Source organism: Cibotium barometz, chromosome 6 (assembly GCF_041138505.1).
Source record: "Cibotium barometz isolate CiBa-2024 chromosome 6, ASM4113850v1, whole genome shotgun sequence".
NCBI lineage: Eukaryota > Viridiplantae > Streptophyta > Polypodiopsida > Cyatheales > Cibotiaceae > Cibotium > Cibotium barometz.
The window spans coordinates 52128103-52154073 of record NC_141051.1 but is presented as its reverse complement, the minus strand read 5'-3'; the positions used below and the strand labels follow the sequence as shown (position 1 = coordinate 52154073).

Genomic DNA, 25971 nt, shown 5'->3' with positions numbered 1-25971 from the left:
CATGCCATCCTTGCCATGGATGAGAAAATTATTTTTTTCAGTCACTTCTTATTTTCTGAAATCTGTCGAGCAACTTTTGCCTGCGCAGTCACAATTGCTTTTCTGTTGCAGCAACTGGTGCTTTCTTTGCTTTCAGTTCTCGAAAGCCTTGGTCGCTTTACTGTTTTTTTTTTCCTGGATTTCTTTTGTTGTGCCATTGTTTCAAGTGTTATCATGTTCCTTCTTTTGATTCCAAAACTGCAACAATACACCTGTGTATAATATCTCAAGGAGTGGCAGAAATCCCAGAATTTGCCATCTCTTTAGTGAGGAGTATGTGAGAAACCTTTTGTTAGTGATTTTATCAGTCGCTTTTTGTGGGGTCATACTCAAACAGCTTGAGATGAAATTGATGCATGCTTTTTCTTCTCATTATTTTGATAATCTGTAAGATTGAGGGTATGATGGTATGGCTCATGCAGATTTGATATGGAGCAAGGTTAACAATTCAGTTGTTTGTTGTGAAGTGAGTTATTTTGGCAAATTCTCATGACATTTTTGTTGTTGTTTACCCTGTGCAGAAGATTCAAAATCAGAGGATCAGAAAAATGATAATAACGATTCAGGGACAAGAGATCAGCTAAGATCTTTCATTACTACGGCCATTGGCACCATGGTTGTGCTTGCTACTCTCTCACTTCGCCAAAACGATGCCCAAGAGGTGAAAATTGAAATATAAAGATCTACTATTGTGAAGAAATCATTTCTTTTTCATGGCCACTTTGTTTCATGCCTTTAACTACACCTTTTCTGCTATGTTTCCCCCTCTTACAGGTCAGCTTCCAGGAGTTTAAGAATAAGCTTCTCGAGCCAGGATTGGTTGACCACATTGAAGTTGTAAATAAAAGCGTGGCAAAGGTTTTTATAAAAACTTCATCTACTCAAGATGCGACAAGTAATGGTGAACAGCAGGATTCCAGACACAGCTCAAGCCATAGTCAGTACAGATATCATTTCAATATTGGAAGTGTAGACTCTTTTGAGCGGAAGCTTGAAGAAGCCCAAGAGTCTTTAGGGATTGATCCTCATGCTTATGTTCCTGTAATCTTCGTAAATGAGCTTGGCTGGCAACAAGAGTTGATGAGGCTGGCTCCGACAGTCCTCCTAATTGCAGGATTCATTTATCTCTCTCGCCGAATGCAGAGTGGCTTGGGTGTGGGTGGGGGTGGTAGTGGTTTTGGTGGTGCACGTGGATTATTTAGTGTTGGAAAGGCACGCGTAACAAAGCTAAGCAAGAATGCCAAAGACAAGGTTTGATTCCTTTCGTATCCTTTGTGGTAGAGATATCTTTACTTTTAACATGAGAGTTAACATTGAGTTCAAAGTGTCTACAAGAAGACTGCACATGCAGTTCTGAAGTGCTTTTTTGTCTCTCAGGTATTTTTCAAAGATGTTGCTGGATGTGATGAAGCAAAGCTGGAAATTATGGAGTTTGTACATTTTCTGAAAAATCCCAAGAAGTATCAGGAACTTGGTGCCAAGATACCAAAAGGAGCCCTTTTGGTCGGTCCACCAGGCACTGGGAAGACTCTTCTTGCTAAGGCAACAGCAGGAGAAGCTGGTGTACCATTTCTATCTATCAGTGGCTCTGATTTCATGGAAATGTTTGTGGGTGTTGGCCCTTCGAGAGTTCGGGATCTGTTTGCCCAAGCAAGACAGGCTGCTCCTAGTATCATTTTTATTGATGAAATTGATGCTATTGGCCGAGCCAGAGGTCGCGGAGGCTTTGCTGGAGCGAATGATGAAAGAGAAAGCACTTTGAATCAGCTTCTTGTTGAAATGGATGGGTTTGGAACCACTTCAGGGGTGGTGGTACTTGGTGGTACCAACAGACCGGACATTTTAGACAAAGCCTTGCTCAGGCCTGGGCGATTTGACAGGCAAATAGCCATTGATAAACCAGACATAAAGGGAAGAGAACAAATATTTCGAATATATTTGCAGAAGTTAAAACTTGATAAGGTGGCATCCTATTATTCTGAAAGACTAGCAGCCCTCACACCAGGCTTTGCTGGTGCGGACATTGCAAATGTGTGCAACGAAGCAGCCCTTTTTGCTGCAAGAAATGAACAGACACAAATATGTATGGAGCATTTTGAGGCTGCTATTGACAGGATTATTGGCGGTCTTGAAAAAAAGAACAAGGTTTGCCCCCCCTCCCTGTTCCTCTAGGCTCAGTTTTGAGTAAATTTAAGGTGACTTAACGGTATAAAGTTCATGTAGATCATAAGGATAAAAAACAGAGAAAGATTTTTGCATGTAAAGGTAGCATCTGTTCTAGCACTATCCTTTTCGTGCATTGGTGATATATATTTTTATTTATGCACTTCTGTCTACAGATGCCTGCATGCATTGATATGCTACATACCGACATGATTCTCAGACCAACTTTTATCATAAAAACGTTATGTAGGAACACAACTTGAGGCAAAGGTAAGGTAGTAGATCTTACCTTAGAAATAACCTTGTAGACAGTAATGGTTATGCTATGGGTAAGTTGATGTGTTGCCTTGGCCTGATTCTTACGGCAACTTTTGAGATTAGGGCATCACAAAGATGCACAGTGCATTACTTATCCAAAACTTGCACTTGCTGGTACTGTCCTGTAACTGCACACAAGTGTGGGGTACACGTGACAATAACACAAGAGTGAAGGGTTGTTTTACAGGGCTTTGACCGATGGGGTTCACTGGCGCATACACTGGTCACTCACCAACCAGTGGCTGCTATTCTCTCCACACTAGAGCTCATTTGGCGCATGCGCTGCTGGTAGCTCACCAACCAGTGGCTGCTGTTCTCTCCACAGTGATGTAAATGTGGGAATCTTACTTAGCAAAGGCACAATAGAGAGAGAGAAAGAAAGAAAGAAAGAAAGAAAGTTATATTAACGTCCACGGGAGGCCGAATCCGACCTATGGGACAGATCAGGTACATCCATTTACATTCCACTCTGGGTATCGATGCCAAAGAGGCATAAAACTGGAAAAAAAATAACTCAAAATGAACTCTTAAGACTCTTAAGAGTTTAAATTACAATGGGTTCTATTGCATCTAGTTCGAAATTGAGGTTCAAAATAAAAATAGCTATATTTCATCCATGGATGGATTTGCTCTTGAGGGGGGCGGGGTACGGAATTCTTTAATGATTGCTTGTCCTCCTCTGTATATTGCCCATTTGCCATTCTTTCTTGCTTCTTTAACTTTATTCAGCTCTGCCGATTTGTTCTTGAGTTGTAGCGGGGTGAGTTCATCAGCTATCCATACCTTTGTCCCTTGGAGAGACCTTGTTTGCTTCATCACTGCTATTTTCTCATTGTTGTCCATATAGGAGACTTTTGCCTCTGTACCCTTTACTATAATAGAGATAGGGTCTCCTAAGTCCACGAAGGGGACTACTTTGCTCAGTTGTGCTGTAAGTACATCTGTATCTAATATGTAGTCTTCTCGAAGCTCTTGAGCTATGTCTGCCCTATCCCAGCCTTGAGGAAGACCACCGACTCTGATTACCTTTTTGTTACTTTCCATTCGTTCCTTTTCTTTGACCGCTGATATGACTTCTTTAACAAAATCTTGTGAGTTAACTGAATTTACCTTTGAAACATGGTTTGTCATTTCTGTTTGTAGTGTTGTAGGTATGGGTCCTTCTCGTGCTTCCTCTTGCTTCGTCTTCATGGCTTGCACTTGCACTTTCAGTTCGTTGATTTGTTCATCTTTCTTGATAGTCTCGTGTTTCAGTGCTGCTAATTCTCCGTGGAGTTTCTTCAGGTCTTGCAAGAGGTAGGCTTCCCATGGTGTCGGCTTGCTCACGGGCGGAGGAATGGGCGGTAATCGTGAAGCGGTGACTGAGGCAAAAGACTTCTTACTTTCCATGTGTTGCTGTTGATAAAGGAGAGGGCTGTTGGTAGAAGGAGTCCCCCCTCGAGGGTACCCTCTCCCCTTTGGGGGAGACTCAAAAAATGCGACCTACAAGATACTCAGCTACAGGTGCAGGAGAGAGTTATGTTGCTGCCTTGGGGGCCTGAGCAAGGCTGGGTGGGGAAAGGTGGGGAAAGGGAGCGAAATGCAGGGGTGGGTGGGGAAAGGTGGGGAAAGGTGGGGAAAGGGAGCGAAATGCAGAGGGTGGAGCGAAGAGAGAGAAGGCCGGTGGAAAGAGATAAGCGAAGAGAAAGGGGGGGGCGAAATGCTGGAAGGGAGCGAAATGCAGAACGTGGAGCGAAGAGAGAGAGAGAGAGAGAGAGAGAGAGAGAGAGAGAGAGAGATTTTATTAACGTCTTCCAAAAGACCGAACTCGGCCTATGAGACAAATCAGTGTACCTGTGTGGGGTATCCTCTGTCATCCCAACAAAATGAAAAAAGTACTGAACTAAAAAGCTGAATCTAGGTGTGCAATAAGTACAATGAGTGGGGGAGGGGATGGAGCTCTACTACTAGGAGAATGCAAAGCTATATGCATGGAGTATACAATCATGATATGCAACCTAGCTAGCTCCATCCTGTACCATATTGGGGGTATAAAATGGTATACATCAATGAAGGGGGTGTCCACAGCTCCCTGAAGAACATGCCTGGGTCTGCTCTGAAGCGAGCCAGTCGCTCCGCACCCTCTCTGTGAAACTGAGCTCTGATCTCTGTCATCTCTCTGTGGTATAGGCGTGGTGTCCGAAAGCCAGGTGTCCTCTGTCTCCTGCGGGCTTTGAGTGTCTCTGCTCTCTGGAGAGTAATTCCCTGCTGTGTAGGGGCTGGGAGTGGGGTGGATCTCTGAAAAAATGTAGTAATCTGTGTCTGTCGTCCCTCCTCTAGAGCTGTCTGAGCCTGTAACGATGTCTCTCTGTGACGCTGTATGTCTAGAATGAATCTCCCCAGTATGCGCTGGTGTGTTGCCTCAAAGATCTGGCGTAGGGAATGTGGCTTTCTGAATAAAATGGGATCTCTCTCTCTGATGGCTGTATATGCTCTGCATCTGCGTACATAATGCTCCTCACTCTCCACCTCCTCTTTGCACAATCTGCATACCCTCTCCTCTCGGGGGATCCATGCTGCTCTGCCAGTCTCGATCTCCAATCGATGTGATGAGACTCTAAGCTGACCAATAGCTACTCGGGAGCCGTGTGGTAAATAGCCCTCCATGTATCTAGGCCTCTCTATAAATCCATCATCAGTGATGCTCATGAAGTGATCTCTGTAGTATAGCATCTTCGGTGGAAGAGGCTGTGTAGGCGATATCCATGTCTCTCGTGTATAGAGCTGCCATAGGTCCTGTCTCAATACTCTGTTCCTCTCGCTAATGAAGGGGGTGTCCACAGCTCCCTGAAGAACATGCCTGGGTCTGCTCTGAAGAACATGCCTGGGTCTGCTCTGAAGCGAGCCAGTCACTCCGCACCCTGAAGAACATGCCTGGGTCTGCTCTGAAGCGAGCCAGTCGCTCCGCACCCTCTCTGTGAAGCTGAGCTCTGATCTCTGTCATCTCTCTCTGGTATAGGCGTGGTGTCCGAAAGCCAGGTGTCCTATGTCTCCTGCGGGCTCTGAGTGTCTCTCCTCTCTGGAGAGTAATTCCCTGCTGTGTAGGAGCTGGGAGTGGGGTGGATCTCTGAAAAAATGTAGTAATCTGTGTCTGTCGTCCCCCCTCTGGAGCTGTCTGAGCCTGTAATGATGTCTGTCTGTGACGCTGTATGTCTAGAATGAATCTCCCCAGTATGTGCTGGTCTGCTGCCTCAAAGATCTGGCGTAGGGAATGTGGCTCTCTGAATAAAATGGGATATCTCTCTCTGATGGCTGTATATGCTCTGCATCTGCATACATAATACTCCTCACTCTCCACCTCCTCTCTGCACAATCTGCATACCCTCTCCTCTCGGGGGATCCGTGCTGCTCTGCCAGTCTCGATCTCCAATCGATGTGATGAGACTCTAAGCTGACCAATAGCTAAGGCAACCGAGCTGGCTCGCTGAAGCTCCCGCCGTCACCCCCCTGCTCGCGCTGCTCGCCCCTCGCCATCCCTTCCTCGCGCCTTGTCCCCCCCCTCTTCTCGCCATCGCGCCCCCCCCTTCTCCTCGCTTTCTCTCCCTCTCTCTTGCTGAAGCGCCCCCCCCCCCCCCCCTTCAGTTCGCCTTCGCGCCCCCTTCAGTTCGCCTTCGCCCCCCCCCCCCCCCCCCCCCTTCAGTTCGCCTTCGCGCCCCCCCTTCAGTTCGCCTTCGCGCCCCCTCCCCTCGTCAGCGCCCCGTCCCCCCCCCCCCCCCTCCGCCAGCCCTCTCTCCCCCCACCGCCTCTCCTTTCGCGCTGCTCCCCCCCCCCCCCCCCCACCCGTTTCTTCGTCCCCCCCCCCCCCCCCCCCCCCCCCCCCCCCCCCCCGGTTCTCGCTGTTTTTTCCGCCCCCTGGGGATCTTTCTCTTCTTCCTTTTTTTTTAATCCTCCCGCCTTCCCTCTCCGCCCTTCGCGTGCAGCTCGGTTCTTGCAGGTATCGCATTCGCTCTGCCTTCGCCACAGCTTCAGACTCTGATGGAGGCTCCTCCCGCCCCACCTCAGAGGGACTCTTCTGCAGCCCCCTCGACCGCCCCTGAGGATACCCCCATCAGGCTTTCTCTTTCGCCAGAAGAGGAAGCGAGCCTCGCCGCAGAGGTGGAACGCCTCCAGGCACATTCCACCATCTGTCGTATAGTCGGCACTCACCCCAGCAGAGGGGAGATCCGGGATCTTCTTCAGGCCCGCCTTCTTGCAGATGTGGGCAAGATCCTGGATGTACAGCTATTGGGCCATGGACATTACCAGATCGAGTTCGAGGCCGCCCAGAGTGTTGCCAAGGTCCTTGCCATGAGTCCCCTTGACATCAGGGGTGCTCGGGCTTTCTTCAGACCTTGGCAGCATGGATTTGACCCAGCAGCGGCGGAGCAGGGAGAGCGCCTTTTTCATGTTACAGTTTGCTTCCCTGGACTCCGCCGGGAGTATCTTCCGCTCCTCCCCAGGCTCGGAGCATTGGTGGGCTCGGTACTAGAGACTGGCCCCTCAGCTGCTTCAGTGGTGGCCAGAGCAGCTGGGCTACCTTCGGTCAGAGTATTGGTGTCTGACATCTCCTCCCTTCCTAAGGTCATTCAGCTACCTAGGATAGGGGGGGGATGGATAGATCAGAGAGTGGAGTTCTTGGGGCTCTCGAATCAGTGCTTCATTTGCAGACAGGTCGGCCATCTGGCCAAGGCCTGCCCTCGCAGGAGACCCCGACCCTCACCACAGCAGGCTACTGATGGCCCGCCCACAGATTTGGCTCGGCAGGCTGCCTCCGGGACACCTGCTCAGGCCACAGAGGCCTTGGAGTGGCAGCCTGGACAGGGGCGCCGCCGAGGGAGACAGCCACAGCAGCACGTCCAGAGACCGCTGCAGCAGCAGCCACAGTCTCAGCCTCACTGGGTTCCCGTGAGGAACAGCTTTTCTCCCGCCTCGCTTCCACCATCGCCTCCTCCCGCCTCCGCTCCGGTTTCGGCAGCGGCTCCCTCTCCACCCCCCTCGCCTCCCCCTCCTCCCCCTCCGCCCGCCTCACCTTCCCGGGAGGCCCTGGCAGTTCCCTGGCGTTCACCTGCAATCCGGAGAGCGCTGAGCACTGACCTCGCTCGAGCATCACAGAGGAGACCTATGCCGATTAGGGCTTCACGGATTTCATCTATCCGCAGTCGGCTGAGTCGCCTTGGCATTAGACAGCGCTCGGAGGCTTTTGATTATACCTTCACACGGCTTTTTGGAGCAGAGGGCCCCCATGAGTCAGCACCCATCCGAGTTCATGTAGTGATACCTCCGGCCCGCGGGGAGGAGGCACTAGACTCAGCGGTGGCCTTCTCGTTTCCTCTATGTGGCCCTTGCGACCGGGAGTGGACTCTAGAGCTCGCTCTCAGCACTTTGAAGACTCAGGAATTTAATTTTTTCATCACATGAGCGATCTGGAGGTGACAGATGTGATAGGCCGACTTTGGGAGTTGGCTCATTTTTTTTGGATCCCGGGAGTGTGGATACCTCAGGGATTCGGCATTTGGTCGTTCGCATAGTGGCAGACTTAGCACGCGACCCTGGATATGTGTGTATACACGAGGTTGCTTTGTCAGAGCGGGAGGTAGTCGCCATGGGCCACAGCCCCACTGGCGCCTGATCCGGGATTCTTACAGCACACCGGGTGGGCAGATTCGCAGCCGCTCGGATGGGGACTACTCTCCATCCAAGCCGCTTGCGAAGGCCCGCCGTACGGCTGAGACAGCATCCACCTCAGCAGGGCATCCATGAGGATCATCTCATGGAATGTACAGGGCCTTGGCGGAGCACATTTTATACGCTATCGTGGTTGCTTGAGGCAGGAGCTTCAGAGATGCCTGGTTGGTGGCAGCATTGATATTTTGATGATGCAGGAGCACCACTTGGGTGAGAGCAGGATCCGGAGATATGGTTCGGTGATGCCTGGTAGATGGGACACTTTTTGGTCTGCAGGGTTTGGTCCTTTGGGTGGACAGGGAGGAGTATGCATGGTCATTGCAGATGTATGGCGGCAGGCCATTGTGGATCGAGGGATCATTGTGCCTGGTAGAGCACAGTATGTCATTCTGAGGATGCATGATGAGCTATTGGGCGTGCTCAACGTCTATGCGCCCAATCATGCTAGTGCCAGAGCAGAGTTCTGGACCCAGGTTACGGATGCATTGCCAGAGGCCGCACATTGGTGTGTCGGGGGAGACTTCAACATGCTTGAGGACCCGGCAGATAGGGTGGGAGGCAGTCATGTTACAGTGCACGGCACGGAGCTTGCAGCTTGGGACCGGTTGTGCATGTCACTGAGGATCACTGATGCATGGCAGCATGGGGCTTTCTCCCGGTCTCAGGACAGTCTTAGTTTCTCCCGGTCGGATCGCCGGCAGGGAGGGACTAATCTATCACGGATTGATCGCTTTTATGTGGGCGACTGGTTAGGGGAGCGAGGGGGCTCCGTCGGCATTCTCGCTGGCACCTCATTTTCAGATCATGCGCCAGTTATCTTGACATTGGAGGAGAGGACACGGGAGCCCAGCTTGCAGTTGAGGATCCCAGAGAGGGTACTTACAGATCCCAGTCTCGCTGAGGACATTGAGAGGATCTGGCATGATAGTCAGTGCTCTGACCAGGATGCAGCGGGCCAGTGTGCCCAGGGACTCATCGATCCTAGCTCTTTTCTCTACGCTGCAGCTTTGACACGGTTGGGAGAGATTCACGAGCGGGAGCATCGGCTGAGATGCAGCCTTGCTTCGCTACAGCGCCTTCAGGAGCAGCAGCCTGCATGTGAGTGGGTGGCGTCCCAGCTGAGCCAGGCACGCCAGGAGGTTCGAGAGGTAGAGGAGCAGAGACATGAGTTTTACTATCGTCGTCAGGCCTCTCAGTGGACGCAGCTTGGTGATAGAGTGACTGGAGAGTTTTTTGAGATCACTGGGCCCCATCATGCGCGAGCAGGAGTCCGCCAGCTTGGTAGACCGGATGGATCGGTAGCTACTGAGCTCGGGGAGATCAGAGCCATTGCCACTGCATTCTATAGAGACCTGCTTTCAGCGGAGCTTGCCACTGAGGATCGAGATGTTTGCAGACAGACTGTGTGGGCCCATGTGCAGAGGAGGGTCACAGACCGTATGCGTACAGTTCTAGGTGCGCCTCTGTCAGAGATTGAGCTTGCCGAGGCCTTGAGGGTCCTTCCGTGACATAGTTGCCCAGGGGAGGACGGACTGACGCCGGCCTTTTTTATGCGCTAGTGGGACCTTTTGGGGCCAGGCCTCCGCAGGGGCTTTCAGCATGTTTTGGACACTGGGGTGATGCCGCAGAGCTTTTCAGAGGGCTTGATCTATCTTATCCCCAAGGGGGAGGGAGTATCAGATGATATTAGGCATTGGAGGCCTATTACGATCCTCAATACTGTCTACAAGGTCTTAGCAAAGGCCTTGAGTTTGAGGATCCAGCCGTTCCTGGGAGAGTTGATTCATGCTACTCAGGCAGGATTTGTCAAGGAGCGCAGTATCCTTGATAACATCTTTACTTTCTGGGAGGCGATGGCCCGAGCTAGATTTCTTGGTGAGGACTTGGTCGTGATGCTTCTCGATTTTGAGAAGGCATACGATAGAGTTGATTGGGGTTTCTTAGAGGGCACTATGCTTCGCCTGGGCTTTGAGCCAAGATGGATCAGAGGGGTGGCGGCTCTGTATTCCACAGCTCGCAGCCAGGTGTTGATTGCAGGAGGACGGGGGCCGAGTTTTGAGCTGACCAGATCAGTCCGTCAGGGGTGTCCCCTCGCCCCTTTTCTTTTTCTCTTCTTTGCGGAGGCTATGAGCATGTATTTGACGGCAGAGGAGGTCGGTTTGAGAGGACTTCAGCTCCAAGTCCGGGGGGGAGGACCTGCTTGATGCTGAGTTTGCAGACGACACGGGCTTATTTTTTGCATGGCCAAGAGGCCAATCTTCTTCGGGCAGAGCAGTCGCTCCAGGTTTTTAGTGCAGCTTCGGGAGCATTGATCAATTGGCGCAAGACAGTGGCCTTTTGGATCAGTAGTGCTCCCACTCCGGCATGGAGCCCGGACCCCGGTTTTAGATGGATTCCTCCAGGCACAGCAGTGCGGTATTTGGGATGCCAGATTGGCCTAGATTTGTCACCTGAGCAGCAGATTGCCCCGCTTCTTCTGAGCATTCGGAAGAAGCTTTTGTATTGGAGTACAGCTCGACTATCCTTGGCTGGGAGGGTGGTGGTGGCAAATCAGGTGCTGTTAGCGACCATGTGGTACATTACGTCTTGCTGGATCTTCTCGAGCTCTTGCATCAGCCAGGTACAGAGGCTGATCAGGAACTTTCTGTGGTCTGGGCGGGACGGTCAGCCAGCTCGGGCAAAGATTGCATGGGCAGTTATTACACTTCCGCTGGCTCAGGGAGGTTTGGGCATTATAGATCCAGTCGATCAGAGTAGAGCTTTATTGGGGAAGCTTATCGTTCGGGGGTTGCTTCCAGGCGCTGAGCCTTGGAAAGAGCTACTCTTGCAGCGGCTGCAGGCTCGGGCGCCCCCAGCAGGGGGCACTTGGGCACCAGAGATTCGCTGGATCTTTATAGAGATGAGGAGGACAGGCCTCAGTAGAGGATGGGAGGACAGATTTGCTTTGAGTATCCTGAGAGCTTGGGAGCTGCTGAGACCGAGGCTCTCTCAGCGACCTCCTTCTTGTGTTGAGGAGCGGGCCAGACAGCCGCTCATCTGGAGCCCAGCGGTTCGCACAGAGCAGGGTCATATGCTGGGTTCTCGGCCTCGACTAGCCTGGGGGCCTTTAGCGGCAGGCCCAGCTCGTAGTTTTGGAGACTGGCAAGCCTTCTGTAGTCTACCAGAGGAGATCCAGGTGGAGAGGCTGAGTCACTTCAGAGGGGGGTTGATTATGAGGGATGATATTCAGGAGGCACTCACAGAGGAGTGGTTCACGCCTCTCGAGCCAGTGGCCCCACGGTGGATGGGAGCCTTTACACAGTTGGAGATCCTGATTGCTGTCAGAGCTTGCACTGAGGATGGCAGTTGCCTCTACTATGAGATTCAGGATGAGGGCAGACTCCAGAGAGTGGAGGTGGAGTCGCCTTTGGTTGCAGAGTGCACCTTTCAGAGGATTCGGGTAGTGGCCGCCGCTTCTCGGAAGTGGCATATTGACCCCGACCCTGCTGATGTGCTCCCGGATTGGCGCATATGGGCATATGCAGCGCGCCCCTTGGCCCGGCTACAGTGGGACCCCGGGGAGTACGAGTGGCATGATCCTTATGCATCCCTTGAGGCCACAGAGATCACCTTTTTCCAGTATACTGTTCGGCTGGGGCGACATGTTTTGACGGCGAGGAGGACGGTCTCTCCAGCGGCAGCGGGGCATTGGCGACTACAGGGACTCTCACAGGAGTTCCTGGAGGATTTTTGGGCTCGGCTCTGGGCTAGTCGACAGGCCCGCAGGATCTCGACTTTTTAGTGGCTGGTCGCCCACAGGGGCTCAGCAGTTGGTACTTGGCTTGTTTACAGCGGTCTTTCGGCGGCCTGCGTCCGATGCGGCCACCCTATGGAGACAGAGAGACATTGCCTTTGGGATTGCCCTCAGGCGCAGCAGATTTGGCTGCGGATGCTGTGTATTCTGGCCCCCCTCTCTCCAGAGGGTATGTTTACGTGGGGTGCCGCTGCTTGGTCGACTTCGTCAGGGCCTGCTATGGGCTATGAGATGGAGCAGGGCAGTCAGGCCATTAGATTTATTAGGGGCCAGCCTCGCTTGGTTCCGGCACCGGATTTCTCGTCGCCAGCTGGACACAGGAGAGGGATTTACGATGGGAGCTCCTCAGCAGCCTCACCATCTGGTTCACCTGGAGGGCCCGGTGCTTTACGGCCTTTGAGGGGAGATTGGAGCCACCAGCAGAGACTGTACGGGGGATTTGGCAGGAGTTGATCCACACCCTGCGAGGACAGTACGACCGCATCCGGGGAGACTCGGATGAGGCGATCTTACGGCGCCAGGCCTTTCACACCACTTGGCGCTGTGGCCCTTTCTACACCTTACACACGGGATCCCCCCGTTGGCACTACAGGCCACCTGTTTGGCTCTTCCCCCCCCTATTGTATGATTTAGCGTCTCAGTTCTTTGTACTGATGCTTGTATTTTGCAGCACCTAGGGAGAGTCTCCCGGGCTGCCATGCTGTATTCACTGCTCTGTCTCTCTTATGAGCAGGCGAGATCTTTTGTAGCCCTACGGGCGTTTTTTATATAACTAATGAAAGGATCTTTTCTCGGAAAAAAAAAAAGCTGACCAATAGCTACTCGGGGGCTGTGTGGTAAAAAGCCCTCCATGTATCTAGGCCTCTCTATAAATCCATCATCAGTGATACTCATGAAGTGATCTCTGTAGTATAGCATCTTCGGTGGAAGAGGCTGTGTAGGCGATATCCATGTCTCTCGTGTATAGAGCTGCCATAGGTCCTGTCTTAATACTCTGTTTCTCTCACTAATGAAGGGGGTGTCCACAGCTCCCTAAAGAACATGCCTGGGTCTACTCTGAAGCGACCTAGTCGCTCCGCACCCTCTCTGTGAAACTGAGCTCTGATCTTTGTCATCTCTCTCTGGTATAGGCGTGGTGTCCGAAAGCCAGGTGTCCTATATCGGGCTCTGAGTGTCTCTCCTCTCTGGAGAGTAATTCCTTGTTGTGTAGGGGCTGGGAGTGGGGTGGATCTCTGAAAAAATGTAGTAATCTGTGTCTGTCGTCCCCCCTCTGGAGCTGTCTGAGCCTGTAATGATGTCTCTCTGTGACGCTGTATGTCTAGAATGAATCTCCCCAGTATGCGTTGGTCTGTTGCCTCAAAGATCTGGCGTAGGGAATGTGGCTCTCTGAATAAAATGGGATCTCTCTCTCTGATGGCTGTATATGCTCTGCATCTGCATACATAATGCTCCTCACTCTCCACCTCCTCTCTGCACAATCTGCATACCCTCTCCTCTCGGGGGATACGTGCTGCTCTGCCAGTCTCGATCTCCAATCGATGTGATGAGACTCTAAGCTGACCAATAGCTACTCGGGAGCCGTGTGGTAAATAGCCCTCCATGTATCTAGGCCTCTCTATAAATCCATCATCAGTGATACTCATGAAGTGATCTCTATAGTATAGCATCTTCGATGGAAGAGGTTGTGCAGGCGATATCCATGTCTCTCGTGTATAGAGCTGCCATAGGTTGTGTCTTAATACTCTGTTCCTCTCACTAATGAAGGGCGTGTCCACAGCTCCCTGAAGAACATGCCTGGGTATGCTCTGAAAAGCGAGCCAGTCACTCCGCACCCTTTGTGAAACTGAGCTCTGATCTCTGTCATCTCTCTCTGGTATAGGCATGGTGTTCGAAAGCCAGGTGTCCTATGTCTCCTGCGGGCTCTGAGTGTCTGCTCTCTGGAGAGTAATTCCCTGTTGTGTAGGGGCTGGGAGTGGGGTGGATCTCTGAAAAAATGTAGTAATCTGTGTCTGTCATCCCCCCTCTGGAGCTGTCTCAGCCTGTAATGATGTCTCTCTGTGACGCTGTATGTCTAGAATGAATCTCCCTAGTATGCGTTGGTCTGCTGCCTCAAAGATCTGGCGTAGGGAATGTGGGCTCTCTTAATAAAATGGGATCTCTCTCTCTAATAGCTGTATATGCTCTGCATCTGCATACATAATGCTTCTCACTCTCCACCTCCTCTCTTCACAATCTGCATACCCTCTCCTCTCGGGGGATCTGTGCTGCTCTGCCAGTCGAGAGAGAGAGAGAGAGAGAGAGAGAGAGAGAGAGAGAGAGATGATGAAATGAAATGATCTATTAACGTCCTCAAAAGGCCAAAATGACCTATGAGACCAAAAAGGTTACAACAATTGGTGGATCTGATACAATGTCTGTATAAGAAAAGCTAAAACAACTAAACAACTAACTGAAACTGAAACAACAACTATGAGGAAAAGTAAGGTACTAGGAGCTCCTAATGGATAGCATCTGGGAAGGAAAACTCCCGCAACAAAGGTAAGCATCATATACATCACTATCCAAAGATGTCTCTCATCGGTCGATGGCGGATATCCTCAATGTCCTCCATGGTGAGTACTCTGATTGGACGTCTCCCATGCTGTGCTAGTATGGTCCTGATCCTCTGTTGTTGTCTCCGCCGGTGTCGAGATGGGCCTCTCATCTTGGGGTGCTTGGACCGCCCTAGCTCTATAGCCCGATCAATCAGTGTACCTCTGGTGCGGCTATACTCTGGGGCTAGGTGCAATGCCGCTCAATCACTGGTCGAAAGAAAGAAAGAAAGCTGTATTAACGTCTACTAGAGGCCGAACTCGACCTATGAGACAAATCAATGTACAACTGTCAATGTCTTCTGGATGTCCATAAAAAAAAAGGACAAAATGAACATGAAATAAAGTATGAAAGTACTGAGCTAGTGGGGGGGTGTGATGGATGGAGCACTACTGCTAGAGGCTCAGTATGCAACCTATATGCGCAGGGTATACAAGAATGCAATGCAGATCTGTCTAGCTCCAACCAGTACCATAATGGGGGTGTAATATGTGATACATAGATGAGAGAGAGAGAGAGAGAGAGAGAGAGAGAGAGAGAGATGTGAAACCCTAATACACTGTATATTGCCATATTGATCATCCCAGCAGTAATATCTGATCTGGCATGCTATGTAAACTAGCTGCAATGCATACAAAAAGTTAATGTTGTGATGTTCCCCAGCTGATCTTACTGATCCAGATGCCTTGGCTTCTGCCCTTGGTCTTGGCTCTGGAGTCCTTAGTCTTGACTGTGCAATCCTTGTTGCTGAATGCTTACAAATGTCCCCTGGCCTCCCTTTATATAGGAATCCGATTGGCTAGTCGGCCATCAGTTTTTAGATCCATTCCAGAGCCACCCCCGAGCCTGAGGTCGAATTGCCATGAATCAGCCAGGCTCCAACAGCCATGCCTTGGCGTACCATACCACCAGCGCACCCAGTTTGGGACATAACATTATCTCCACCTTCTATTAGATTCACGTCCTCGTGAATCCAAATTGGTGAAAACTAACCTAGAATTCGTAATCCCCAACATAGCATCTACTGAAGTTTCCTAGCCCTTACCTAAGCCAGCTTGGAACTATATCTAGGCTATTGGATTTACATAATCCCTAAGAGGTGACTCATCAACTAATCCGATTCCCTAAAACTAGAATTGAATACCCAGTTAAAGAAGTGGAATGCAAATTCTGTACCACTCTGGACTGCAGAGGACAATCTCAAAGTAACCTTTGAACTATAGTGGCACTGTATCGCTGCACAGTTTAGTATATCATACCAAACTGTATGTGCCTTGTCAGTAATCACGAGCCGATGAAATGCTACAAGCTCCAAAAGATTGACTCCAGTGTCACCAGTGTAGACTCATGTCATACGACTAGATTCGAGAGGTTCTTGTCTAGTCCATTTGAAAACTATTAGTTTTTCTAGACTCTCCTCTTTCCTCAAAGCGAATTAAACTTCACATGGGATCGGGTCTCCAACTGTCACGTGCACGCCTTTGCCATTGAGCATATTCAGCATATTCCTTGGGTTAGACAGCATTTAGGACATTAGCCAAGCTAGGTTATGGTCATAGGTGCAGTCGACAGCAGTATGGGCAGCTAGTTGGCAGCATGGATAGCATCAAAGCCACATGTGTGAATGAGATAGCATTTAATGCTAAATTTATCAGGTCGTGGACAGATAAACAGGCAGACAGCCCTTTCTTCTGGCGGCCAGCTCTATCCAAGCCTATAGAAGCATAAGACATCATTTGCATTAGGGATAACCTTTTGAAGAAGCATAGAAGTTAGTATAAAGCATGTAGAAGGTCAGAGGTCATCCTATTGGGCAGACCAAGGGCCTTGCATATGTACGGTAATTTATGTCACCTTCTGTACCATAATACAAAGAAAACTCTACACCAACAGTCTCTCTCTTCTCTCCTTTGCCTTAAATCATTTTCATTAATTAGCATCTTATTCTTAATCAATGAATGGAATACATCTGGCCAAAGCGGAAGCTAAGGTGAAAAGTAGCATGGGTGAAGACGGGAGCTGACCCGATGCGCGATGAAGGTTGGGTGGGAGTGGCTTACTAGAAGGACCATGTGTTCTAGCTAGTCTGGCATAAATCCGGGATAGGGAAACACGATATTCTTGAAACACAATATTCTCATCATCTGAAGGTACTATATGCTCTGGATTGCACTGAGGCTGGTTACCCTAGATGCTTTGATACCGATGTTGCATGATGAGGGTTGATCGTAGTAATCATAGCCTTAATTAACTATATTAAGATGAATGCAATGCAACTATATTAATGATGAATTTAGATGAATGCAATGCAACTATATTAATGATGCAAATGATTACAATTGAGATAAGATCTGTGAACAACTGAATGCTTATATATATGATGCTGAGGCACAGGTCGGCCAACAGTAGTGTTGTCGGCATGCATTAAATGCTGTGCTTTAATTGGATGCTGCCCAAACCGATGCTGGCTTTCAACCAATGTTGCCGCATGCTTGTTGGACCCACTTGAAGGCTGCCGATTGCTATATGACAGCCTGGCTGGCTGTCGACTGGTCATCCAGACCCTCCATACTGCGGTTGATGATGATGATGATGATGTTAATGCTAATGCTGACTCAATCAGGGATTAATGATGTTCATGCTGAAGGTTAAGCCATGGCATGGGTGTGCACGTGTCATGTATACCATACTTCCATAAGGAAGTCCAACAATGCATGGAGAAGATCCATAATCCCAAGGAAGTCTGTCTGTCCATAAAGAAGCTCCATAACCAATGGATGTCCATAACCAAAGTATGTCCACAAGGAAACTCCATATCCAAACTCAAGTATGCAACGTAAAACCACTACATGAGAACAATATATCAAACAATGTATAAAAAGAGTGCTCAGGCACAAGTCCCTAGAGTATCCTTCCTCCATCACATATCATGGACTAGATGAGGTGGTATCCCTTGCCAATTGGCCTTGCAGGAAGACACACATGTACTTAACGAACCAAGTCCCCATTCACGAAGCTATGACAAAGGATGTTTCTAGGCAAGTACACGAAGTACTAGACCCAGGTGCGTTGACGTTTCCAGGAAAGTACAGGAGGTACCAATACACATAGGCACAAGTCCCAGTGGAAAGCCATTCCTCCAGGTGTTTCCAGGCATGTACACATAGACACAAGTCCCAACGGAATATTCCGGGCATAAACACATCAATTCCCAGTGGAACATCTAATAATCCCAAACATGACATGTCGAGCATGAACATGTGAAGTCGCAACATAAGATCATGTCCACAATATCACATGACAGGCATCAATCCCATGCATAAGCATAAACCAATAGCCATAGATGTCAGTCCAATGCATACACATAGTGAGAAAGTCGTATACAACAACACAGTTCTAATGAACTTATCAAAGTATGAAGTCTTTCGGTCACAATACTATCATGCAGTAAGACCACTACTGTGTGTGTCCCATACTACGCAAAATATTGGGTTGTAAAGCCGGTAATTGGTAGACCCATACTGGCATGGTCAATGAAAATGAGTTGTCATACCACACCATTACCATACCTCTACCACATTCTCCGTTCTAGTCACAATACACATTTAGCAATAAAGCACATTTAGCAATAAAGCAAATACACTTCACGATGGAGGCCGTTCGGAGGGTTATTTGGGATCCAATTTGGTGTACTCTTCTCTGTGTCTTTCTTTCTTTCTTCTTCTTCTTTTTTGTAAGCCCCGCAAGGTGTGCCGTGACAGATTCAACCACTTATCCAAGAGATAGAAATATAGAGAGAGGAGATAGAGAGAGGGAGAGAGAGAAGGGTTTAGAGAACTTTGCATAGTACACACACATTGAGCAGGGAACAGGCCTCGCCCCCTTTCAGGAATTTATTCAGGAACAATCCACGGGCTCGCAAGCCACGATCAATACATCGATGAATACAAAAGCAAACAAATATGCCGAAGTAGAAACCCAAGTCTAATTTGCTGTCGAGGCACGAGATCTCTGATGTTGAGCACACCACGGAGATGACCCACAAGAATCTCTCACCGGGCTAGTACCAGATCCAATATCCCAAATCCAAAATATCCCCAGGCTTGTACAGGAGGTACATAGAGACAAGAGTTGACAATCAAGCTTATGATGCTTAGCGAGCAAGTTTGTTGCCCAATCTGGAGTAGTAAACAATCCACAAGTAGCGTCCGTACAATTGAGTATGAATTGGAGCTAGTCCATGTGATGACGGAGTAGGGTCATGTTAGCAGTAGTAAGATATGGCACATAACAGTTTGTACAACTCAATTCAGTCGGTTCAGGTCAGGTGACGGTGTTAAATAGGTGCAGAGCTACTGACGGCCAGGTAGGCGTACAATAGCGGTTCAGGCAGCATGGCAGCGTCGGCTGGCAATGATGGCAGCGCTGGCTGGCACTAGCTCTGGTGGAGACAGGCTGGCGGCGGTGCACAACTGCAAGGTGCAGGCAGCGGCAAAGGTGGTGCACAGGTGGCAGCAGCAGATCAGGCGTAGTTGGTGGTTGGCGGTGGCAAACAGCCACAGCTACCAAGCAACTGGCGGTGCAAGGTGGCTGGTGGCGTTGGCTGTGCTAGGTGGCATAGGCGACCTGCAGGTCAGGCGGCACAAAGGCAGCGGGGTGCCGATGGAGTCTCAGGGCTCAACGATGATGATGATGACGACGACCACCGTGCTTTTGAAGATGATAGTGATGATGTGCTCCGATCTCTGATAATCTTGTTGATGAGAAGAGAAGGACTCATGCTTGTTTTATACCTGAGGAGAGCCTTGCTTTTTGCCAAAGCTAGTCAAGCTTTTTTTTTTCCTCTTTTGCGTTTCTTCTTTTATCTTTTAATAATAACGTATTACTCATCTTTTGTCAAAGTTCTTTTGTTTTGCTTTCTGGCTTTAGGGCCTTGCTTTTCGGCCCTAGAGGCTAGAGCTGCTTTTTGAAAAAGCGGCTTTAAGCTTTTTGGTGCAGCTCAGTCTCCTCTTGCCAGTGGTGCTCTTGGCTCGCGGCCAACCCAATTTGACTTTTTACTTTTCTTTTCTTTTTGACCAAAACTGGTTCTTTTTCATGTGTTAACTTCATGGTCCTTGTTCCCATGCCTTCATCTACCTATCCAGTGTCCGGGCACGGGTTCCATCACATTAAAAGAGCTAGGAGGGCCAAGTAGTTACATTCCATCCCTCTTATATCGCAGTTGTCCTCGAACTGTAAGTGTTCCAAGTATTTCCATATGTTCCAAGTACTAGCCCCATCTGGTGAGCTTGTGTATCTGGTCTTTCTTCATATTTGTGGTGTCATCTGCGGATCTGGCAACATCTCTATTTGTTCATGGCGTGTCACACGTGTTAGATAAAATAAATGTATACATATCTCCTGCAAAAGCTAGTCAACAAATAGGTATGCATCATTCGCGTCTACTGGGTATTCTAGGTACTAGCCAGGTAGTCTGGAGCCCAGTGGACTATCACATGCCATAAATCCCAGCTTTGTCCACGCATCAAAAACAGCACACAAAGTCATAGAAATTCAAACATACATCAGTATGTAGTACACAAGTAATGATCCTCTTGTTCATGGATTGTCTTGTCTGGTTTCATCGGAAACTAGTGTTGAGCTATTTGACTCTTGAAGGAAAGCATTCAGTCAATCCTTAACGCCATCTGATCAATAGGACCACTGGAGTATTCATCAATAGTCATGTGGGCTATCTGGTCGCACTGACCGCCTAACTATGAAATCCAGTAGCCATCTAGGCTATTTGGTTACATTGACCGCCTGACTGTTCATCAATAGTCATCTGGGCTCTTTGGTTGCATTGACCGGCTGACTATGAAATCCAATATAGTCATCTGGTCTATCTAGTCGCCTTGATCACCCGACTGTTCATCAATAGTCATGTGGGCTATCTGATCGCAATGACCGCCCGACTATGAACTCCAACATATCTGGCACGAAAGGCCGTCCAATGGGTCATATGGCATCGTTGCCACCCAAATACAAATCTTGCTCCTTGGGTTATTTGGCGTTGTTGCCACCTAAACTAGAGCATGTCCAAATAACTATTATATAAGCAAAATAATGATCAATTCCATTCCAATATATATATATATATATATATATATACACAATGAAGAGGGCTAGGGGTACAATCCCTCCCTATTGAATCTGTCTTGTTCGCAAGACGTCTATGCCTGTACTTTAAATATATCTGGACCAACTGGTTTCTCAAAAGCTCAAAGTATATCTGGATAATCCTTGAAGTACTCTGGCATCCCATTCGTATTCAATAGCGAAAATTCTCGAATTTCAAGAGGAACTTTTTGACCATTGTCTTTTCTCTTTTTATGAAACACGATCTGTTTTGGCTCTTCCACCTTTGGTGGATCCTCCAATATAGGCTCCTTTGGGAGTAATCCTGTGTATGGTGGAAGGCATTGTGTATCCTCCAATGATTTGGAAGGTCCAACTGATAACATACATGGTTAGGTCCAACTGATAACATACATGGTTAATCTTCTTGGTAATCTGAAAAGGTCCATATACCATGATTCCCATACCTTGACTTTGGCAATTCAAAAATATATTCCATAGCAATACTCCTCCATGGAACATTCGGAATTGGTAATGGTTACAATAGTGGCTTTTGTCGGTCAAACTTGACCATTTGACAAACCAGACATTCTCGAGCATATAGCTCAATGTCCTTCCTCATGCTAGGCCAATAGAAGTAGCTCTCCAAGGCTTGAGTTGTAGTCAAGATGTCTCTATACTCCATGTAGGGTGGAGCATGGCACTCTGTCATCAGTCTAGGCCTCAAATCCTTTGTTACACATATATGGGTTTGCATCATAAGAAAAACCCTCCTTGGTGACATAAGGAGTCACCAAGTCTTCATTCTACAATTTGTTCCAATGCAATCTCTTGAGGCATCATATTCATCCATAAAAGGCTTTGACAAATCATGAATAATCAACATCGGTCCTTTCCTAGCATAAAATTTCAATGCTTCAAAGAATTCTTTTTCAGCTTTGGTCCACTCCTCCAAAGGCGGCCTCAAACAGCTTAACAAAAGATAATGCTTTTAGTGTGTCCCGCTTTCCATAGAAAGCATCGAACTTGACACCTCTCTCTCTCGGCTTGAAGTAAATCTTGCCGGTTGATGTAGGCTTTTTTGTCTTCTTTTCCCTTACCTGTCCCGAAGAAGCTGCATCTAAAAGAGCAGACCTAGGAGTAGCTTCCTTGTTTCTTCCTCGAGAAGCAGACTTGATGTCTCTAGATCCTTCCACCTTCCCCAAAAGCAACTTAAGCTTTTGCTTTTGTGTTATATATATATATATATTTTGCTTTCTTAAAAAAAACACACCTTTAAACCTTAGATGGGTCTTGAAACTCTAAAAAAAAAAAAGTTTAATCCATAAAAAAAACGAAAGCAAGCGTATGTTTTGTTTTGTTTTGTTTTTTTTTTGTTAAAAGAAAAAAACAAAAGCTCAATTCGGCGCTTGAATGCTTTTTCTAGTTTTTTTTTTTGGAAATAGAGCCGCCGGCTTCGCCTTGCTGCCGTTACCTGCGTTGCTGTCGGGTGTCCATAGTCACCTGCGCCAGCCTTCGTCTAGGCTTGGCCGCTTGCGCAGGCCTGGCCGCCAGCCAACGTAGGCCTGGCCGGCTGCCAACCTGGCCTGGGCGCCTGCCTGCGTAGGCTTGGGCGCCTGCCAGCAAGGCAGCCCACGTAAGCCTAGTCACCTGCATAGCCAGCCATCTCTGCGCTTGCGCCTACAAGAGCCGGTAGCAACTCTTGTACCCGGCCAGCAGTACTCGACCAGCACCGCCAACGATCCCCATCGTTCGCATCTCTCACTCGCTCTCTCTCTCGCGTTCAACAAAAAACAAACATGTTTGTTTTTCTGTTTTCTCTCACAATTTGTTCATGCGATTGCACAAACACTGAATCTAGCCTTCTTCTTGCAAAACAAATCAACCCTACTAGACCACCTTCTCCATCACGGGTTCTTTGATGAAAAAGCACATACTATCTGAAAAAACAGCAGCATGCTTAAACAAAACAGCAAGCTTCTTGAACACATACCTTTCTTCGACCTCATCTTCTCTACCCACCGACTTGCTCGTTCACGAGGCATGCTCTGATACCACTGTCAAAACCCCACCGGATCTCCTCGTAGAACGCTCCTGGTTCGAGACTCGAAACCTGCAAACAAACAAATAAACAAGAAGGGGGTGCAGGCCTGACTCACCTCCCAACCATGACAGTCGTGGGCAAGCCCACAGTCTTGGTTATCCCCACCGAGCCACGAGCTGAGCTAACTAGGTTGACGTACCGACCAATCTCCACCTCGTGACGTCCCATACCGCCACGAAGCTACTGTCGCAGGCCTCGAGATTGCTGCCGGCCTCGGCTGCGTAAAGTAGGTGCACGTCTGCACTAGATCCAGGCTCCAGACCATAGAGCTCTCACAAATCTCGCGAGACTCTATATGACTAATGACTAACCTTGGCCACCCTTTTATAGGCTCTTGGCCGGTCATCGGGCGTCCACACTGGGGCGCCCGCCCGTCCATACTTGGGCGCCCGCCCGTTAGTCTATCCCTAACTCAACTCGCCAATCAGCCTGCCTAGCTCCAAGCTTCCCCAAACCTCGAAGCTAGTCTTGCGTGCGTGTAGCACACGGTGGATACACACTGTGCACATGACATTCCCTCCCTCTGTCTCTCTCTCTCTCTCTCTCTTCTGTGCAAATCGTCAATTTGTGAATGTTGAATCTTGTTCCAACCAAGTAACGATTCTATCTCCAAGCTGCTGCATGTCACATTCAACTAGTGGCTGAAGTCTCCACTTTTATGTGTATGGGCTTTGCGTTTGTCTATGCTGCACCTTGTGCTTGGAGCTTTATTTCATCTTGGCCCAATCGCTTTGCCTTTTTCCTGAAATAGGCCTCACGCTTCTCTTGCTCGCATTTGTATTTGGCTTTACATTCCTCGGCTATCCAGTCAAATCAGGCTTCGATTTCCCGTAGGTGTTCTTCCCGTTCCTGTCTAATCTAGGCTTTGTTCTCTTCCATTCCTCGACAATACAGTTCCTCTCTGATAGTCTGCCTTTGCTTATATTCCTCCCATATGGAATCCATGAAGAGCAATGATGACTTGCCAATCTAAACTCGATTTAATCTATTTGCAACTAATGCTAGACACCTTCTAGTCGTAGGCTTGTCTTGGCTGTCCTAACGCTCACTTAGTGCATAACTGGCTGCCCTGCAAACCCTAACATGCAAACACGTATCTTGGATGCCCAAATGCACACTAGCATGAAGGTAACCTGATGCTCTGGTACCAATCTGACATGCAAGCAGAACTTGATCTGATTAACTGTCGTCAATGTAGTATGTAGTCGGATGCCTTGGGCCATTGGTCAACCTTGTCAACTTCACAACCATTTCATGAAGGATTTGCTTGGTACCTCATTTCTCCCAAGTTCCAAAGTGACTAGTAACTGCAGTGTTAGAGGTTTTGTGCCTTCTATTCGGTCCACCTTTGTAAAAAAGGTCTTAGTGATATATTTCTGTGTAAAGATCCATTTTCTAAAATACTCTATTTGCTTAGGGTTTCCTTCTTTTAATGATACATGCAGGTAGGTCTGGTCTCTTCCATATATAAAACCCTCTCCCTCCCCCCTCCCCCCTCCCCCCCACTGCCCGGAAAAAAAACCCCCCCACCCACAACAACAAAGGCAGGCCCCTTAATTCTTCTCTTGTTTGTTTAATCATTAATGAGATTAAACCGCTGGTTCTCATTGCCACAGGTCATCAGCAAGGAGGAAAGAAAAACAGTTGCATATCACGAAGCAGGTCATGCAGTGGTAGGCTGGTTCCTTGAATACGCTGAACCTTTGCTGAAAGTGACTATAGTCCCTCGAGGTACTGCTGCTCTGGGTTTTGCCCAGTATGTGCCGAATGAGAACCTTTTGATGACCAAAGAGCAGTTGCTGGACATGACCTGCATGACTCTTGGGGGTCGAGCTTCTGAAGAGGTAAGGTCTGCTGAAAATTAAATTAAATTGTGAAGGGTTGTGTTATTCTCGTGATGCATGTATTAGGCTCTCTTGTTGAGAAACACTAACATAATAGGTTTTCACAGGTCTTACTGGGGAAGATTTCAACGGGTGCTCAGAACGACCTTGAGAAAGTGACAAAGATGACCTACCAACAGGTTGCAGTGTTTGGTTTCAGTGAGAAAGTTGGCCTTCTTTCCTTTCCTCAAAGAGAAGATTCCTTTGAGATGACAAAGCCTTACAGCAATGGAACAGCAGAGATCATTGACAAGGAGGTACGAGAATGGGTTGCAAAAGCATATGAGCGCACCTTAGAACTAATCAGGAGGCATCAGCATGGTGTAGAGGAGCTTGCGAAAGAGCTACTGAAGAGCGAAGTTCTTCACCAGGATGACCTGACACGGATCCTGGGTGAGAGGCCATTTAAGAGTACCGAGTTGAGTAATTATGACAAGTTTAAGCTAGGCTTCCAGCAGCAAGACAAAGCAGCAGAGAGTGAGTTGGGGCAGGAAGATAGTAAGCAAGAGGATGGGTCTGAACCAACCTCGGTTGAAGGCACCCCTGCAATAACCTGACAAAAACGTATTGGGAAAGTGTGTAAATGTAATGTAGTATCAACCTGTATAGTGCTGTATGCCAACAATGCAGCTGGATTTTTTGTTTCTTTGTTTCTGTTTATTTGGCGCCTGAGTTTTCCACGAGTTGAGCTGGTTCTTTTTGCTCCAATAAGCGAAAGAGGCTGTTTACCCCTCGTGGAGGTTTGTGCACGTGTGCATCCTTCTAAAGCCTCATATTTAAACACACGAGTACATGACTGCAGTCATACTCTTTTAAAGGATAGTTGACAGTAAAAAGGTCAATGTAAACATTACATGTTAGAAACTTGTGATAAGGAAATAAAGGACCTGAGCTGAAGGGTAAAGACTTGATTATGACTGTTGGGCTTCCTTGTCATATTGATGAGTATTTTTTGATTGGATCTCAAGGAAAGAGGATTGAACGTTGTGGTGTTCAAGACTGATGTTTTGGTGTTGCTCATATCATAGACAGGATGCGTAAACACGTAATTGAATTGCACTTGGCTGTTGAAGATAAATGGGTTTTTTTTTTCAGTTTGTTTTTCAGAGTTGTGTGCAGCATCAAAGCTTGTTCTTGGGTCAAAAAGATGGTAAATGAAGGATGATGTAAGTGATGATGCATGAGGGTCCATGTGCTTTGAGCTATTCAGATGTACAGAGATTCAAGTTAGAAGAAGGTGAGCGAGTGATTAAGTGGTG

General features: G+C 48.3%; 1 protein-coding gene across 2 annotated transcripts in view; it reads left to right on the top strand.

Moving 5' to 3' along the window:
* The window catches only part of LOC147637856 (ATP-dependent zinc metalloprotease FTSH 8, mitochondrial-like), a 41286-nt gene extending 15660 nt beyond the window's left edge, over positions 1–25626 (top strand). For both annotated transcript variants that reach the window (XM_086799699.1, XM_086799700.1), the window contains 5 exons: positions 561–700; positions 814–1290; positions 1417–2184; positions 24446–24673; positions 24781–25626. In XM_086799699.1, coding sequence (XP_086655825.1) covers positions 561–700; positions 814–1290; positions 1417–2184; positions 24446–24673; positions 24781–25269 — 2102 coding nt within the window. In that variant the 3' untranslated portion in view covers positions 25270–25626. The remainder of the gene's footprint in view (positions 1–560; positions 701–813; positions 1291–1416; positions 2185–24445; positions 24674–24780) is intronic.
* Positions 25627–25971: the final 345 nt, after the last annotated feature.